Source organism: Tachypleus tridentatus, chromosome 5, assembly GCF_004210375.1.
Source record: "Tachypleus tridentatus isolate NWPU-2018 chromosome 5, ASM421037v1, whole genome shotgun sequence".
In the NCBI taxonomy this organism is placed as follows: domain Eukaryota; kingdom Metazoa; phylum Arthropoda; class Merostomata; order Xiphosura; family Limulidae; genus Tachypleus; species Tachypleus tridentatus.
Window position 1 is genome coordinate 26,546,642 of NC_134829.1, and position 17,205 is coordinate 26,563,846.

The 17,205-nt window shown below is 35.2% G+C and overlaps 1 protein-coding gene across 2 annotated transcripts in view; it reads right to left on the reverse strand.

Moving 5' to 3' along the window:
• LOC143250779 (breast cancer anti-estrogen resistance protein 1-like) overlaps positions 1 to 16,893 on the reverse strand; it is a 75,365-nt gene extending 58,472 nt beyond the window's left edge. The window contains exon 1 of one of the 2 annotated variants that reach the window (XM_076501756.1): positions 16,373 to 16,893. In XM_076501756.1, the coding sequence (XP_076357871.1) occupies positions 16,373 to 16,456 (84 nt within the window). In that variant the 5' untranslated portion in view covers positions 16,457 to 16,893. Of the gene's footprint in view, positions 1 to 15,276; positions 15,987 to 16,372 lie in introns of those variants that run through there. The other variant, XM_076501757.1, reaches the window with a different exon arrangement.
• Between the last annotated feature and the right edge of the window lie 312 nt (positions 16,894 to 17,205).

Sequence of the window (17,205 nt, forward strand, 5' to 3'; positions counted from 1 at the left end):
TTGAAGAAAGAAAGTATAGTAACAATGAATTTGAATATACATTTAGTTGGTAGGATATGAGCTTTGGACTTTAATGATTTCTTACTTTCTGACAAGGGTGTCGTATCAAGAACTGATGTTTAAGTTAAACCGATAGCAGTGTATTGATACGTGACCATTTAAATCAATGAACCGTTTATGTATATGTGTGGTTGAAGAAAGTCGTCACGTAAGGCACACCAAACATTATTTATTATCAAAGTACTAATACTGCTCCCCGCCCCAAAACTAAATTTTACTTAAAACTTGTTACTACATAAATACTTATTGTTACCATTTGTTTCTTGGTAGCAGAGACCACAAGCTTTTATCACAGAAAAAAAATACAGTTGTACCTCAAACCGCGTGTACAGTACACATTACAGTATCCACTGTATTATTCTGGTTTTTATAACAGTTACGGGCATTACCAACAGTTTTGTTTTTTTGAGGGGGTGCAGATGTAGTCATAATTTTACGCTGTTGATCTTCAGTCGCAAAAGGAGATGTTTTGAAAAGAAGCGATACTTTTACCTTTGTATTATTATTACATGAACTATAGACATATACGCTGTTTACAAGTTAATATAATGTATTAATTTCGTTTTAAAAACCGGTTAGTAAAGAAAAAATCTTCAGGATTGTACCTGGTTTACAGAGATTTGGATACGCATGGCGTAGTGCTGTTGTGTTCAGCTGTCTGTGAAGGTGTATGTATATACGCGAGTTTTAAAATTAAATAATGCTTGAACGATTTCAGTGAATTAGTTTTTTAATTTCTTACTAGTAAATAAGACCAAAAACAGACGGTGTAAGTCCCTTATGGAAATTCCGGGTTGCATATCGAAAGTTCCAAGATTCGAGACGTGATGTTGTACAATAAGCTCCGCATTTACAGCTGCAGACGCATGATAATAGTAAAAAGTTGGCCCTGTTACTTGGCTCAAAGCTAGTAAAAGCCTTATGATTGGTTGTCCTCCATACTGCCAGTATTATTTTAAAAATGCGACGGCTATACCTGAAATCTAGGTATCTCTTACCTGGACGTTTAGCCCACCTACGAATGACGTGACATTCAGGTTGAGAACACTAAATCATCATGAAAAGCCTTTCTAACACACAATGCTACCAGGTACGTTTACTGCAAGAATAAGGAATACTACAGTTATAATACAGAGAAGACATGTTAAATAATAACCCTGTCGTTTCATATTGTTATCCAAATTAATGTTAAAATTATTTCAGGTACAGCTGTTTTCAGATCAATCGATAGGATCAAAATACTTACATTGTTTTTACATCTATTATATATATTTGAATATCGGTAAGTGATGCTTTTGCATAGTTCAAGACTCCAATACTTTCGCATTTGCTCAGTTATAAACCCCAAAACTTTAACTTGAAGTGACGAAACTACCTACACCTTGAGCTCTAGAGGGACAATTTGAATAATTTGGAGACACTAAGAGTATTTTATTAATTTTATTTTAAAATGTGAAATATTTTGGTTTCGAAACTGTAATACCTCTGCTGACAATTAAGCGTATTACAAAAGGCTATCACTCACATCAAGTTTAATTGGATTATAATGACGTTTGAACTTTCTTTTTGTTCTGCTTGCGACGACAATAGATATTACACTTTGTAACACAAATTTAGTTCCTGTATAGTATGTGTTATTTCTTAATTGCTTATGTTGTAAAAGTACAGAAAATGGCCATTATTCCCTTCAAACTTTGCTTTTGTGACCTGGATAATGAAATATAGAAATTAACCTATATTCTATGTAAAAAAGGACAAATTTGTACATTTTTATTTACATAAGGTCTGAATAAAACAACATATGAATCAAGATTTACATGTATTTATACTAAAGTTATACAAAAATGAACAAAATATTTAGAAGTGAGTAGTTTTTCGAGATTTGCGACTGTAATGTAAATAACATTCACGTATCAGCCCCCAAATATAGTCTCCCATGATGTTTTTGTTATACGCTTCTTGGTAGAGGCGTTCAAAGTCCAGTATATCTTGGTGAACGCGCTCGTTTTGCTCATTTGAGCATGCTCCCATGTTATCCTTGAATTTATCAAGAAGAGCGTCAAGAATAAGGACTTTCAGGGACATCCTGCAGCTCATTTTGCTGTAGTTCTTCACCAGAGTCTCAACCAGTTGCACATAATTTTCGGCCTTGTGATTGCCCAAAAAGCCCCCAGCTTTTCTTTCCTTCCTACTGAGCTTCTTGTAGAATTCTGTGCACTCCAGGATCTTCTTTATTTGTGGTCTAACAAAGACACCAGATTTGACCTTTCCCTCAGACAGCTTAGAGAAGAAGTCTCGAAGGTACTTGAAGGCTGCAGACTCCTTATCAAGAGCTGTGATAAATTGTTTCATAAGACCCAATTTTGTGTGCAATGGTGGGAACAACATCTTCTGGATGTCCACTAGTGGCTCACACTTGACAATGTGCTTCCCCACAGAAACTCGGTCCGTTGTGGCCAGTGCTTCCTGTTGTAGTGTTCTGCGGTGTCCCTGCTGTCCCAAAGGCAAAGATACCAGGAAAACTTGGTAAAGCCTTCTTAGAGACCCATCAGGAATGCCACCATTTTGAAGTCTCCGTTAACCATCCAGCCATACTCATCATACTTTAAGGCTTCTAGCAAGATCTTGACGCTGTTATATTTCTCTTTGAGGTGCACCGAATGAGCCAGGAGAAGAGACGGATACTTATTCCCGTTATGGAGCAGCACAGCTTTGAGGCTTCTGGATGAGCTATCAATGATGAGGCGCCACTCGTTCGGGTTAGGGTCAATTCCAATTGCCTCGCACAGACCAGATACATTGTGGCAGAAGCAGAGCCCATCTTGACGAGTGAAGAAGCTTGAAAAATGTCGGTGATACTTCCTCTGACTTGCGACTTGCAAGTTATACAACATTCTAGAAAGTTCTTGAAAATTCTTGTAAGTTTGAGAAAATTCTTTATCAGCTACTCAGCACTGAATCTTCCTGGAATGTTCCGGAAAATGGGTAAATTTGAAAATTTCATTACCCAGGTCACAAAAGTAAAGGCTGAAGAGAATAATAGGTCTTCACCATTTACTTCAGACGTAAGAAATTGGGAAATAACACTTTCTGCCCAGGAACAATAAAAAGTAAAATTTCTGTTACATAGTGTTGCCAGTAGATAGTCAATGATATCTATTAAGTCAATGAATACAGTTAAGGTTATGCATTTCCTTGTTATGCATGTCCTATTCGTGGACATGTACTTGATAGTAAGAAAAACAAGAGACCGGGCCTTAGAATATGGAAGCTTTATTACTTGCATCCCCCTCGATTGCCTCAGGTCTCTCAATTTTTAGTGGGAAGAAATATTTTTACCTGCAATTTCGTTTGTTGTATTTTAATATATATTTCTAATTGTCAATGATATTTATTAAGTCAATGAATACAGTTAAGGTTATGCATTTCCTTTGTTTTTTATATCATTTGACGCTCACCAGAAGAGGAAAACTATAGAATCTAGCATGATAACAGGCAGTTTTACTAGTGTTGTAACGTTGTTCTTTCATTGATATATTTTTTAATTATTAAAACAGGTTAACACATTAGCTGATGCACTCTACCAACTAGAAGACAATTCCCTATCTTCTCGATGTTTCGTTAACTCTGTATTTATAGAGTATCTTCAAATGAACTATAATATAAAACCTGACGTCAAATCTTTAAAACTTTCTAAGCCTAATTTATGACCTGCAGCTCCCTCTAATTAACATTTAAGTTAAAACATTAAATATATATCTTATAACACTAGAATTAAGGTAATATGTAATCATTTTAGGTACTATTTAACTTTGGTTTTGAAAATACGAGCAAATTTTTGAGATTCGACTCCTGTAATTTTATTTTGTTTTTCAACTGTAATAGTTTGATAGTTTTGAAAGTGAATCGGCTAGGTGGGTCAAAAACTTAAATCGTGGCTAAAAGTAGGATAAAGATGTAGTATTTATTGTATAGGGTACAACTCAATTTATTTGTCCTCTTGTGTTCTAGCCACAAATTAGAAATATGTATTAAAATACAACAAACGAAATTGCAAGTAAAAATATTTCTTCCCACTAAAAACTGGGAGACCTGAGGCAATCGAGGGGGAATGCAAGTAATAAAGCTTCCACATTCTAAGGCCCGGTCTCTTGTTTTTCTTACTATCTAAGTACATGTCCACGAATCTCAAATCCATATGTACATGTACTTTAAACCTAGGCTATAACAGGAAATAGGGACATTAAACGTAGCTCAGTTCTTGAGACAAATGGCCGCTAGAGTACACAAGGACCCCTTTCAACATCACATGACGTCGAGCTTTTTCCTGTGGTCTCAGAGCAGTAAGTTAGAAGAAGCTATTTTTAAGTACACAAAGAGAAACCGTTATGTGTGTGCATGAGTGCGGACTACCCGAGTTTATTAATTATTTAAAACTTGCTTTACGAACACCGGAGTTACATCGTTCACTTTAGCGAGTGCCAACGTTTATTCGCAGCTAATATTAGTTCTAGACACGAAAGAACACCAGAGGCGCTTGAAGTTGTCATTCTGCATTTCTAATCAAGTCATTATCGATTTTTTGTGGTCTTAAAATACAGCAGACTCGCATATGATCACTAAGCTTTACACACTACACGCTGATATCTGGCTATTTAACTCGACTACCAGCCGGGAGTTACGTTGCTTTAAAAACGTTGTATGGCGCGCTAATTTTTCTTGACAATCAGACCCATCGGTGTCTGAACAAAGCACTACTGATGTTACGAAAACAAAAAGGCCAGACGTGACCAGATCGTCTGGGTATCTTGTGCGCGTGAGATAAGAAAGGAAGGAAGCAGCAAATCACGATCGGACTCATAAAGATGACCTGAAAAAGAAAACAGGGCTACTGCAGCACAAGTTCTTTAATTTGATTAATTTTGAATAACTCACTTGGTGTACACCCCTGATTTTAGAAACTACTGAGAAATAACACAATGTAACAAAATGTTTACTTTTTCTTGTTCCTGGACAGAAAGTGTTATTTCTCAATTGCTTATGCCTAAAGTATATGAAAAAGACCTATTTTTCTCTTCAAACTTTGCTTTTGTGACCTGGGAGAGTATAACGAAAACATGATTGGAGACTATATTTGGGGGCTGATATGTGAAAGTGATTTAGATTACAGTCGCAAATCTCGAAAAACTACTCAATTCTAAACATTTTTGTATAACTTTAGTACAAATACATGTAAATCTTGATTCATATGTTGTTTAATTCAGACCTTATGTAAGTGAAAATGTGCAAATTTGCCCATTTTCACATAGAAAATAGGTTAATTTCTAAATTTCATTATCCAGGTCACAAAAACAAAATTTTAAGGGAATAATGCCCATTATCTGTAATTTTACAACATAAGCAATTAAGAAATACATACTACCCAGGAACAAAATTTGTGTTACATAGTGTTATCTAAGTGGCAAAGGTACGACCAGAGGGTGCGCATAATTTTAACCAATTACAGACCAGCTCGTAAAACAATAAACAGCAGTGACCTATCATAGTTAGCGGGTTTGATTTGATTGCCCAACAATTTAAAAATACGTCAATACATTGAGACAGACATCTCAAAGTGGGCGATTTTTTGAAGGAAAAGGAAATAAGTGACGAAACCACACCGTGGCGGTGCTACCGGGGGCTTCCTTGAAATAATTTAGCTGTTTTAACCAAAATTGATGTATTCTGATTATCTTTGAAGTCGTTTTCACACTTTTTAAATGTGTCCTATATACATATAACGAAATGTATTCGGTGTTATCGCATGCTGATTAGAAAGAAGAAAAACAACATCAACATCTACTAGTTTCACCTCAATGGTTACAATGTTTTTAATCATCTCATTATACACAGTTATATACAGTACCATTCTCAAATTGATTTTTTTTCCAAAATCAAGAGAATATTACACACTATATGCGAGTTAACAATCGTTTAACATATTATTAACACTATATCACACTAGGTATAATCAACAACTGTTTAACATCTTAACATTATATCACACTAGGTATCATCAACAACTGCTTAACATCTTAACATTATATCACACTAGGTATAATCAACAACTGCTTAACATCTTAACATTATATCACACTAGGTATCATCAACAACTGCTTAACATCTTAACATTATATCACACTAGGTATAATCAACAACTGCTTATCATCTTAACACTATATCACACTAGGTATCATCAACAACTGCTTATCATCTTATTTACATTATATCACACAAGGTATAATCAACAACTGCTTAACATCTTATTTACATTATATCACACAAGGTATAATCAACAACTGTTTAACATCTTAACACTATATCACACTAGGTATCATCAACAACTGCTTATCATCTTATTTACATTATATCACACAAGGTATAATCAACAACTGCTTAACATCTTATTTACATTATATCACACAAGGTATAATCAACAACTGTTTAACATCTTATTTACACTATATCACACAAGGTATAATCAACAACTGCTTATCATCTTATTTACATTATATCACACCAGGTATCATCAACAACTGCTTAACATCTTAACACTATATCACACTAGGTATAATCAACAACTGCTTAACATCTTAACACTATATCACACCAGGTATCATCAACAACTGTTTAACATCTTAACACTATATCACACTAGGTATAATCAACAACTGTTTAACATCTTAACACTATATCACACTAGGTATCATCAACAACTGCTTATCATCTTATTTACATTATATCACACAAGGTATAATCAACAACTGCTTAACATCTTATTTACATTATATCACACCAGGTATCATCAACAACTGCTTAACATCTTAACACTATATCACACTAGGTATAATCAACAACTGCTTAACATCTTAACACTATATCACACCAGGTATCATCAACAACTGTTTAACATCTTAACACTATATCACACTAGGTATAATCAACAACTGCTTAACATCTTAACATTATATCACACTAGGTATAATCAACAACTGCTTAACATCTTAACACTATATCACACTAGGTATAATCAACAACTGCTTAACATCTTAACACTATATCACACCAGGTATAATCAACAACTGCTTATCATCTTAACATTATATCACACTAGGTATAATCAACAACTGCTTATCATCTTAACACTATATCACACTAGGTATAATCAACAACTGCTTAACATCTTAACATTATATCACACTAGGTATAATCAACAACTGCTTATCATCTTAACACTATATCACACTAGGTATAATCAACAACTGCTTAACATCTTAACATTATATCACACTAGGGTATAATCAACAACTGCTTATCATCTTAACATTATATCACACTAGGTATAATCAACAACTGTTTAACATCTTAACATTATATCACACTAGGTATAATCAACAACTGCTTAACATCTTAACATTATATCACACTAGGTATAATCAACAACTGCTTATCATCTTAACATTATATCACACTAGGTATAATCAACAACTGCTTATCATCTTAACACTATATCACACTAGGTATAATCAACAACTGCTTAACATCTTAACACTATATCACACTAGGTATAATCAACAACTGCTTAACATCTTAACACTATATCACACCAGGTATCATCAACAACTGCTTAACATCTTAACACTATATCACACTAGATATCATCAACAACTGTTTAACATCTTAACACTATATCACACCAGGTATGTCATCAACAACTGCTTAACATCTTAAACACTATATCACACTGGGTATAATCAACAACTGCTTAACATCTTGGCACTATATCACACCAGGTATCATCAACAACTGCTAACATCTTAACACTATATCACACTAGGTATCATAAACAACTGTTTAACATCTTAACACTATATCACACCAGGTATCATCAACAACTGCTTAACATCTTAACACTATATCACACTAGGTATCATCAACAACTGTTTAACATCTTAACACTATATCACACCAGGTATCATCAACAACTGCTTAACATCTTAACACTATATCACACTAGGTATAATCAACAACTGCTTAACATCTTAACACTATATCACACCAGGTATCATCAACAACTGCTTAACATCTTAACACTATATCACACTAGGTATCATCAACAACTGTTTAACATCTTAACACTATATCACACCAGGTATCATCAACAACTGCTTAACATCTTAACACTATATCACACTAGGTATCATCAACAACTGTTTAACATCTTAACACTATATCACACAAGGTATCACCAACAACTGCTTAACATCTTAACATTATATCACACAAGGTATCACCAACAACTGCTTAACATCTTAACATTATATCACACAAGGTATCACCAACAACTGCTTAACATCTTAACATTATATCACACAAGGTATCATCAACAACTGCTTAACATCTTAACATTATATCACACAAGGTATCATCAACAACTGCTTAACATCTTAACATTATATCACCAAGAACTGAAGTACAGGATAACGTTAACCAAATTATGAATAAAGACATTTGGAGTTAATTTCTACAGTTCAATATTTTTATGTTGATTTTATATGCATAATGTGGCATCAGAACACGCCGATCTGGTCAGATTTGTTCAATTTTCAACATCCTTATTTGGTCTTATTATCACACGTTAAGATAACATACGCTACATGTTTTTGAATAAAACATCCCTAAAGCTGAGTAAAAAGAAAGGAAAAATTAATACCGTGATCCTTTGTATCGATGTATTCCGTAAAATGGGAATAAATCGATTATATAAAACAGAAGACTGAATTTTTATTAATCGATGTTGAGATTCATTAAATATTTAATGTAAGTTCTTTATCTGTTGGCGAATTACAGGTGAAATTTCGATCACGATTGCTTGAGCGACCGATTGGTTTCCGTTTTCCTTTCATTCCATTTTTATTAGTGCTGCTACCTTCCCCATCACTCTATCGCCTGTTTGAGTCATTTCCTGGCAACCACTTGCAATGAGAGCTCTTTAGGAGACAGAAATATACACTTACAACAGTATCCTAACTGTCCACTTAACTCCGCCTTCCCCTACTCTGGTGTTATCAACATTCCATTCCTACTTCAGACCCCTCTCCCTTCTTTCGCGCCCAATGCAGGGGGGAATACGAGGCAGTGAATAATCTCGTGCAGTACTACTGTCTTGGTGCAATAAATAACAAAAAGTATTCACTTTGAAGTTTTAACACACGAGAAAATGTAACACTAAATCTGTAACGCTCATATGGTATTCCTGAGTGACGTCTATCACGAAATCAGATGATATATAAGGTACTTCTCACTTGAAGCTGACATATTATTCTAGTTTACAACTGTAAAGTATACGTTTAAAAATGATTTAATTTTACTACCACGTCTGCTATTATGGTATTTATTTAAACAGACAATCCAAAAATATTTAAAGAAAGGATAGTTCCTCACAAGTTTACATACTGTGGATCGTACAAAAGGTTTCACGCATCCTGCTATTGTACAGTAATTCATTACACAAAAGCGATCGGTTTTCGGTGTGTGAAAAACAAAAATAAACATCTTCTACGTTTTTGCGAGGATGGAAAAATACCACGTTTTCGATAAAGTGGGAAACAGGAGAAGAAAAGTTGTGAAACTCTAACTTAGATCATGCTCTGCGCATGCCCGGACACCTATATCTGCTCCTAATTTTTGAATTCCAGTCACATTCCACAAGTAACACGTTTGAATAGAGGTTAAGACTAAAAGACTGTGTCTCCTCTGTATCGTGGTTTGGGGTTTATTTCCTGAAATTACTTTCCTTTTACGCTAGTTTAAATTAGCTTATGTGTATGTAGGTATGTGAATCTATACCGTTATTACATAAGTTTAAAAACGTTAGCTTTAAGTTTAGTTTAATCTTTACCATCGGCGGGTGGAAAGTGCCATTAAAAATGTTTGGAATGCAGGAAATTTATTTAAACGTTAAATTGTTTGTTTGTTTGTTTTTGGAATTTCGCGCAAAGCTACTCGAGGGCTATCTGCGCTAGCCGTCTCTAATTTAGCAGTGTAAGACTAGAGGGAAGGCAGCTAGTCATCACCACCCACCGCAAACTCTTGGGCTACTCTTTTCCCAACGAATAGTGGGATTGACCGTCACATTATAACGTTCCCACAGCTGAAAGGGCGAGCATGTTTGGTGCGATGGGGATTAAAACCCGTGACCATCGTGAATCGAACGCCTTAACCCACCTGGCCATGCCGGGCCTAAACCTTACATAAAAAGGCAACATGCATATCTTAGATACAATAGAATAATATTATTTGTATACAATAAAATTTCATTATAATGCTAGAGACATATGCAAAAAATATTTTATTTTTAAAAAGTACCAGAAAGTAAGTAGCATAACAATTCAGACACATGTCGGAGACACAGACTGTGATATAATAACAAATATATACCGATCAAAGCCTTAAAATCCAGCGGTGTTCAACAGTTTTTTCACAATCGCCAACATCGTGGAAAACGTGTTAACATTTTCACTACAGGACAAAAAAAATAACTGTGTTTTTATAGATATAGAGGGGAAGATAAATACACAATAATGTTTTCAGTTATTTATTGAAAGAAATAATTACATTTATAAAAACACAGGTGTTCGAAGTAACAGGACCCGGCATGGCCAAGCGTGTTAAGGCGTTCGACTTGTAATCCGAGGGTCGCGGGTTAGGATCCCGGTAACACCAAACATGCTCGCCCTTTCAGCCATGAGGGCGTTATAATGGTACGGTCAATCCAACTATTCGTTGGGAAAAGAGTAGCCCAAGAGTTGGCGATGGGTGGTGATGACTAGCTGCTTTCCTTCCACTCTTGGCCCGGCATGGCCTAGCGGGTAAGGAGTGCGACTCGTAATCCGAGGGTCGCGGGTTCGCGCCCGCGTCGCGCTAAACATGCTCGCCCTCCCAGCCGTGGGGGTGTATAATGTGACGGTCAATCCCACTATTCGTTGGTAAAGAGTAGCCCAAGAGTTGGCGGTGGGTGGTGATGACTAGCTGCCTTCCCTCTAGTCTTACACTGCTAAATTAGGGACGGCTAGCACAGATAGCCCTTGAGTAGCTTTGTGCGAAATTCCAAAACAAACAAAACAAACAAACCTTCTAGTCTTACATTGCTGAATTAGGGACGGCTAACGCAGATAGCCCTCGAGTAGCTTTGCGCAAAATTCAAAACAAACAAACAATAGAAGTAAAGCACCAATTCACCACAAGTTAATCGCCATTTCGCCACATGTGGCGAGTGGGCGACCGTGTTGGACATCGCGGCCTTAAACAGGCCAAAGGAAAATAAAATGTGGAAATGAAAGTTATAGCGGGAAAATTACTGAGACGCATTATTCGACTCAGAACAAGCTCGATACGCTTACGGAACCATTTTGTTTTACGCTCTAAAAGTCTAAAAGCTGTAAGAAATTGTAGACAAAGCGACAGCAGTGGCACTGAGAGTGAGAAGTGATTCAGTAGTACAATAGTGCACATTGGCGCTTGTCTCATTGGCTTGTTTCACATTGTACTTAATAAGACCTTTTACACGAATGTAACAATAATCACGCACACTTTATTGTTTTAAACAGTTACATTAATTGTAAGCTAGTTCTTTATTTACAGTCACGATGTCTATCATAAGCTTAACAAATTGAGGATAAAGAACTGGTTATACAATCACGAACGTAAAATTCCATGTTTTGTACCTGTGCTAATTGGCCTTCCATTAGAGCTCCGTCACTTAGCAACAGAAGGAGCAATAAGAGACAGTGATTCACACTATCTGATTGGCTGAGACCTGATTTCGTATCTCTAAATGCTCTTTCTGTGCTACAGCCTACCAATACTGTTAGATGGAAAACAAAAAAAAAGAGTGTGTGTATATATTTATATATATATATATATATATCTGAGAAAACGAGTACTGCACGTAGTTAGATCTACATCAAGCTGATCTCAATATATATATATCTGAGAAAACGAGTACTGCACGTAGTTAGATCTACATCAAACTGATCTCAATATATATATATCTGAGAAAACGAGTACTGCACGTAGTTAGATCTACATCAAACTGATCTCAATATATATATATCTGAGAAAACGAGTACTGCACGTACAGTTAGATCTACATCAAGCTGATCTCAATATATATATATCTAAGAAAACGAGTACTGCACGTAGTTAGATCTACATCAAGCTGATCTCAATATATATATATCTGAGAAAACGAGTACTGCACGTAGTTAGATCTACATCAAACTGATCTCAATATATATATATCTGAGAAAACGAGTACTGCACGTAGTTAGATCTACATCAAACTGATCTCAATATATATATATCTGAGAAAACGAGTACTGCACGTACAGTTAGATCTACATCAAGCTGATCTCAATATATATATATCTAAGAAAACGAGTACTGCACGTAGTTAGATCTACATCAAGCTGATCTCAATATATATATATCTGAGAAAACGAGTACTGCACGTAGTTAGATCTACATCAAGCTGATCTCAATATATATATATCTGAGAAAACGAGTACTGCACGTACAGTTAGATCTACATCAAGCTGATCTCAATATATATATATCTAAGAAAACGAGTACTGCACGTAGTTAGATCTACATCAAACTGATCTCAATATATATATATCTGAGAAAACGAGTACTGCACGTAGTTAGATCTACATCAAGCTGATCTCAATATATATATATATCTGAGAAAACGAGTACTGCACGTAGTTAGATCTACATCAAACTGATCTCAATATATATATATATCTGAGAAAACGAGTACTGCACGTAGTTAGATCTACATCAAGCTGATCTCAATATATATATATATCTGAGAAAACGAGTACTGCACGTAGTTAGATCTACATCAAACTGATCTCAATATATATATATCTGAAAAAACGAGTACTGCACGTAGTTAGATCTACATCAAACTGATCTCAATATATATATATATCTGAGAAAACGAGTACTGCACGTAGTTAGATCTACATCAAACTGATCTCAATATATATATATCTGAAAAAACGAGTACTGCACGTAGTTAGATCTACATCAAACTGATCTCAATATATATATATATCTGAGAAAACGAGTACTGCACGTAGTTAGATCTACATCAAGCTGATCTCAATATATATATATATCTGAGAAAACGAGTACTGCACGTAGTTAGATCTACATCAAACTGATCTCAATATATATATATATCTGAGAAAACGAGTACTGCACGTAGTTAGATCTACATCAAGCTGATCTCAATATATATATATATCTGAGAAAACGAGTACTGCACGTAGTTAGATCTACATCAAACTGATCTCAATATATATATATATCTGAGAAAACGAGTACTGCACGTAGTTAGATCTACATCAAGCTGATCTCAATATATATATATATCTGAGAAAACGAGTACTGCACGTAGTTAGATCTACATCAAACTGATCTCAATATATATATATCTGAGAAAACGAGTACTGCACGTAGTTAGATCTACATCAAACTGATCTCAATATATATATATATCTGAGAAAACGAGTACTGCACGTAGTTAGATCTACATCAAGCTGATCTCAATATATATATATATCTGAGAAAACGAGTACTGCACGTAGTTAGATCTACATCAAACTGATCCCAATATATATATATATCTGAGAAAACGAGTACTGCACGTAGTTAGATCTACATCAAACTGATCCCAATATATATATATATCTGAGAAAACGAGTACTGCACGTAGTTAGATCTACATCAAGCTGATCTCAATATATATATATATCTGAGAAAACGAGTACTGCACGTAGTTAGATCTACATCAAGCTGATCTCAATATATATATATATCTGAGAAAACGAGTACTGCACGTAGTTAGATCTACATCAAGCTGATCCCAATATATATATATATCTGAGAAAACGAGTACTGCACGTAGTTAGATCTACATCAAGCTGATCTCAATATATATATATCTGAGAAAACGAGTACTGCACGTACAGTTAGATCTACATCAAACTGATCTCATTGCTAAGCTAGGCGGCTTTCTCAATAATACTATGTAACACAAATTTTGTTCCTGGATAGTATGTGTTATTTCCTAATTGCTTATGTTGTAAAAATACAGAAAGTGGCCATTATTCTCTTCAAACTTTGCTTTTGTGACCTGGATAATGAAATTTAGAAATTAACCTATTTTCTATGTAAAAACGGATAAATTTGCACATTTTCATTTACATAAGGTCTGAATTAAACAACATATGAATCAAGATTTATATGTATTTATACTAGAGTTATACAAAAATGTTTAGAAGTGGGTAGTTTTTCGAGATTTACGACTGTAATGTAAATCACTTTTACGTATCAGCCCCCAAATATAGTATCCAATCATGTTTTCGTTATACGTTCCCAGGTCACAAAAGCAAAGTTTGAAGAGAAAAATAGGTCTTTTCCATTTACTTTAGGCATAAGCAATTGGAAAATAACACTTTCTGCCCGGAAACAAGAAAAAGTAAAAATTTTGTTACATAGTGTTATCGACCTCACTGACCAATTAAGAGCTGATATTGTCCAAGATCATGCAGTTTTAGGTTTTTCTATTATCTCTTGTTTCATGAAATCTCTTGGTTATTAAAAAATATACTTTTATTCTTCGCTTTTTGGAAAGTTTAATACTAAAAACGAATATACTGTTGGTGTTTCTTTTTTTTTTACTGCAAACGTTAGTAGTTTCTGTTGTTCAATTATCTTCTAGTTTCTACATTATAGAGCCGTTGGAGTAGAGAAGGGATTATTACATAGCTCCTTACCCCATTGCGTAATTCACGTCTAATCTGTCTGCGCAACGCAAGCACTCAAGTATCAATAAAATAGTGTTCAGAAATCACATGTTGTTGAAACCTAATAAACGTAAAATAACACTTAAATACTAAATTTATAAGTCGTATTGAATAATTGAATATTAAACTTATATAAATGGAATGAGTAAAGGAGGTTTTTAACTATGCGAAAATATTGCAACAGTTGTATTACCCGAACACACACATAAATATATAATCATCTCACCTACTTGTCATAGTAAAAAAGGAACCTTATATAGGCGAGAACTGTCGCGTCATCCCACGTGAACGTACGTACCTTGTAAGGTGTTTTCCTACTTCTTGGAAGAGTAGCGTTGACTTGAGCCATAGCTATATTTTCCATGAGCGGGGAACAAGGCTGTAAGAATGTTCGAGAAACCACCAGTATAGAGAGACTGATCAACTGTTTATTCTTCAGATTTGGGTTTGAAATAAACAGCTGTAAACATGCTAACAGTCAAACCTACGAAGGTCTGTGACTCCGGGGAGCCTGTGGAGGTGGCCTTCCCACGCCTGCTGGTCACAAATTCACAAGAAGTCACTCCTTGCTTATGGGAGTGACAGATATGCGCGGTACGCTTCTACAAAAAAAACAAAACAACAACAACAAGAACAACAACCGCAAACTTCGTAAATCGAATAAGGAAGCCAATCAAAATACGAGGTCTTGGAACAAAACAAAACTAAATGACAAATTTATCACATCAGTGTGACGAGAGACCTGTTTGTCGCTATACTTAGAGCTACACAAAAGTCAATAACGGTTAGACCAAATTAGTGAGTATGTTCTAAAAAGTTTTGCTTTCTCCAGCTGCTTTTAGGAGAGCAAGATAATCGTATATCGATAAATTAACTTATTCAATACCCTATGAAAAAAGCGTTTCAATTGTCTGTAAAAACCAAACCAATCTCTCGAAAGCAACAAAACTGCACCAGACGCCATAACCAACCGCACTCGTCTGTCACAGCTACACGTCAAATGACGTAAAGCATGCGCCACGCGCGGCTTTGACTCCAACCTAAACTACAGGTTTGAACATTTCATTGGAAGTACTGCAGTGACGTTGCGACTGAATAATTTAGTACAATTTAAATACATCTACTTAAAGATCCTTTTTAATATAATGTAAAACTGTAAACGTAACGTTATTCAACCAAGTATTCTAACTGCAGCTAAAAACGTGAAGTATGTTTGTATTTAGATATTAGTTATTTTAGCAATTGGGTATTTATTATAGCAATGATTTAACCAAGCTTTAACACGCTAAATAGTCGATTAACTTTGCTATATTGGAGCAAAAGTTAAGAGCGCACGATTTTGTATTTATTCGTGAAATAAAACATAAAAACATCTATAAAAATATAACACTTACAAACTGACAGATGATAAGAACAACGTCTTGGGTTGAACGTGGCTCAGTTGTCGCTTGTCTTGACTCTAGGTTTATGGCTCGCATATCCCATTGAATCCACTTCGTACTTTCAGGTCGTGGTTGTTATATAAGAGTGACAGTGGGATCCCACCATTCTGTTTGAGAAAGGTAGCGCAAGAGTTGGCGGTGGGCATTCTTGTCTATCAGTTGAAAATTAGGGTCAACTATGCGGACGTAGATAAAGTCCTCTTTAGCTGTGGAGCAAAATTTCAAAAGAGCAACAATAAATTACAATATAATACACGTGTTTTGAATAACTCACAATTCAAGGATTTAACAACCATTTTTTTTTCTTTTAATCCAAAACAATCTCGAGTACATGATGGTATTTACAAAATGTAATTTGTTTAAGTTCATACAACTAAACTACTTCAAACCAGGAACAATGACGATAGTGGAAAAATCAACTTGTTGTACGTATCAGAACTGTTCATCCATAGCGTTTCGGACGAATGCCCTTATCCAGTCTTACTCCATGCTCAGAGAAAACCAGTTTCTTGAGAGTGTCTCGTTTTACTAGCTGTTTCAGACAAAGCTAGCTAGACCAACCCGAAGAAAACTTTCTAGTTTCATACACGCCTATTTAATATTTCTCTCATGTAATACGTGTTTGTAAGAGGTTTCTCGAGGTGTAAGCAATGTATAATCACCACCGGAGTCTGGTTAAACAGGTATATTTGGTACAACTTAGTATTTACCTCTATCGACTGGTCTGTGGCATTGTACGTTAAGTGTTGTCTTACACATTGTCATCAGGGCCAGGATGGCAAAAT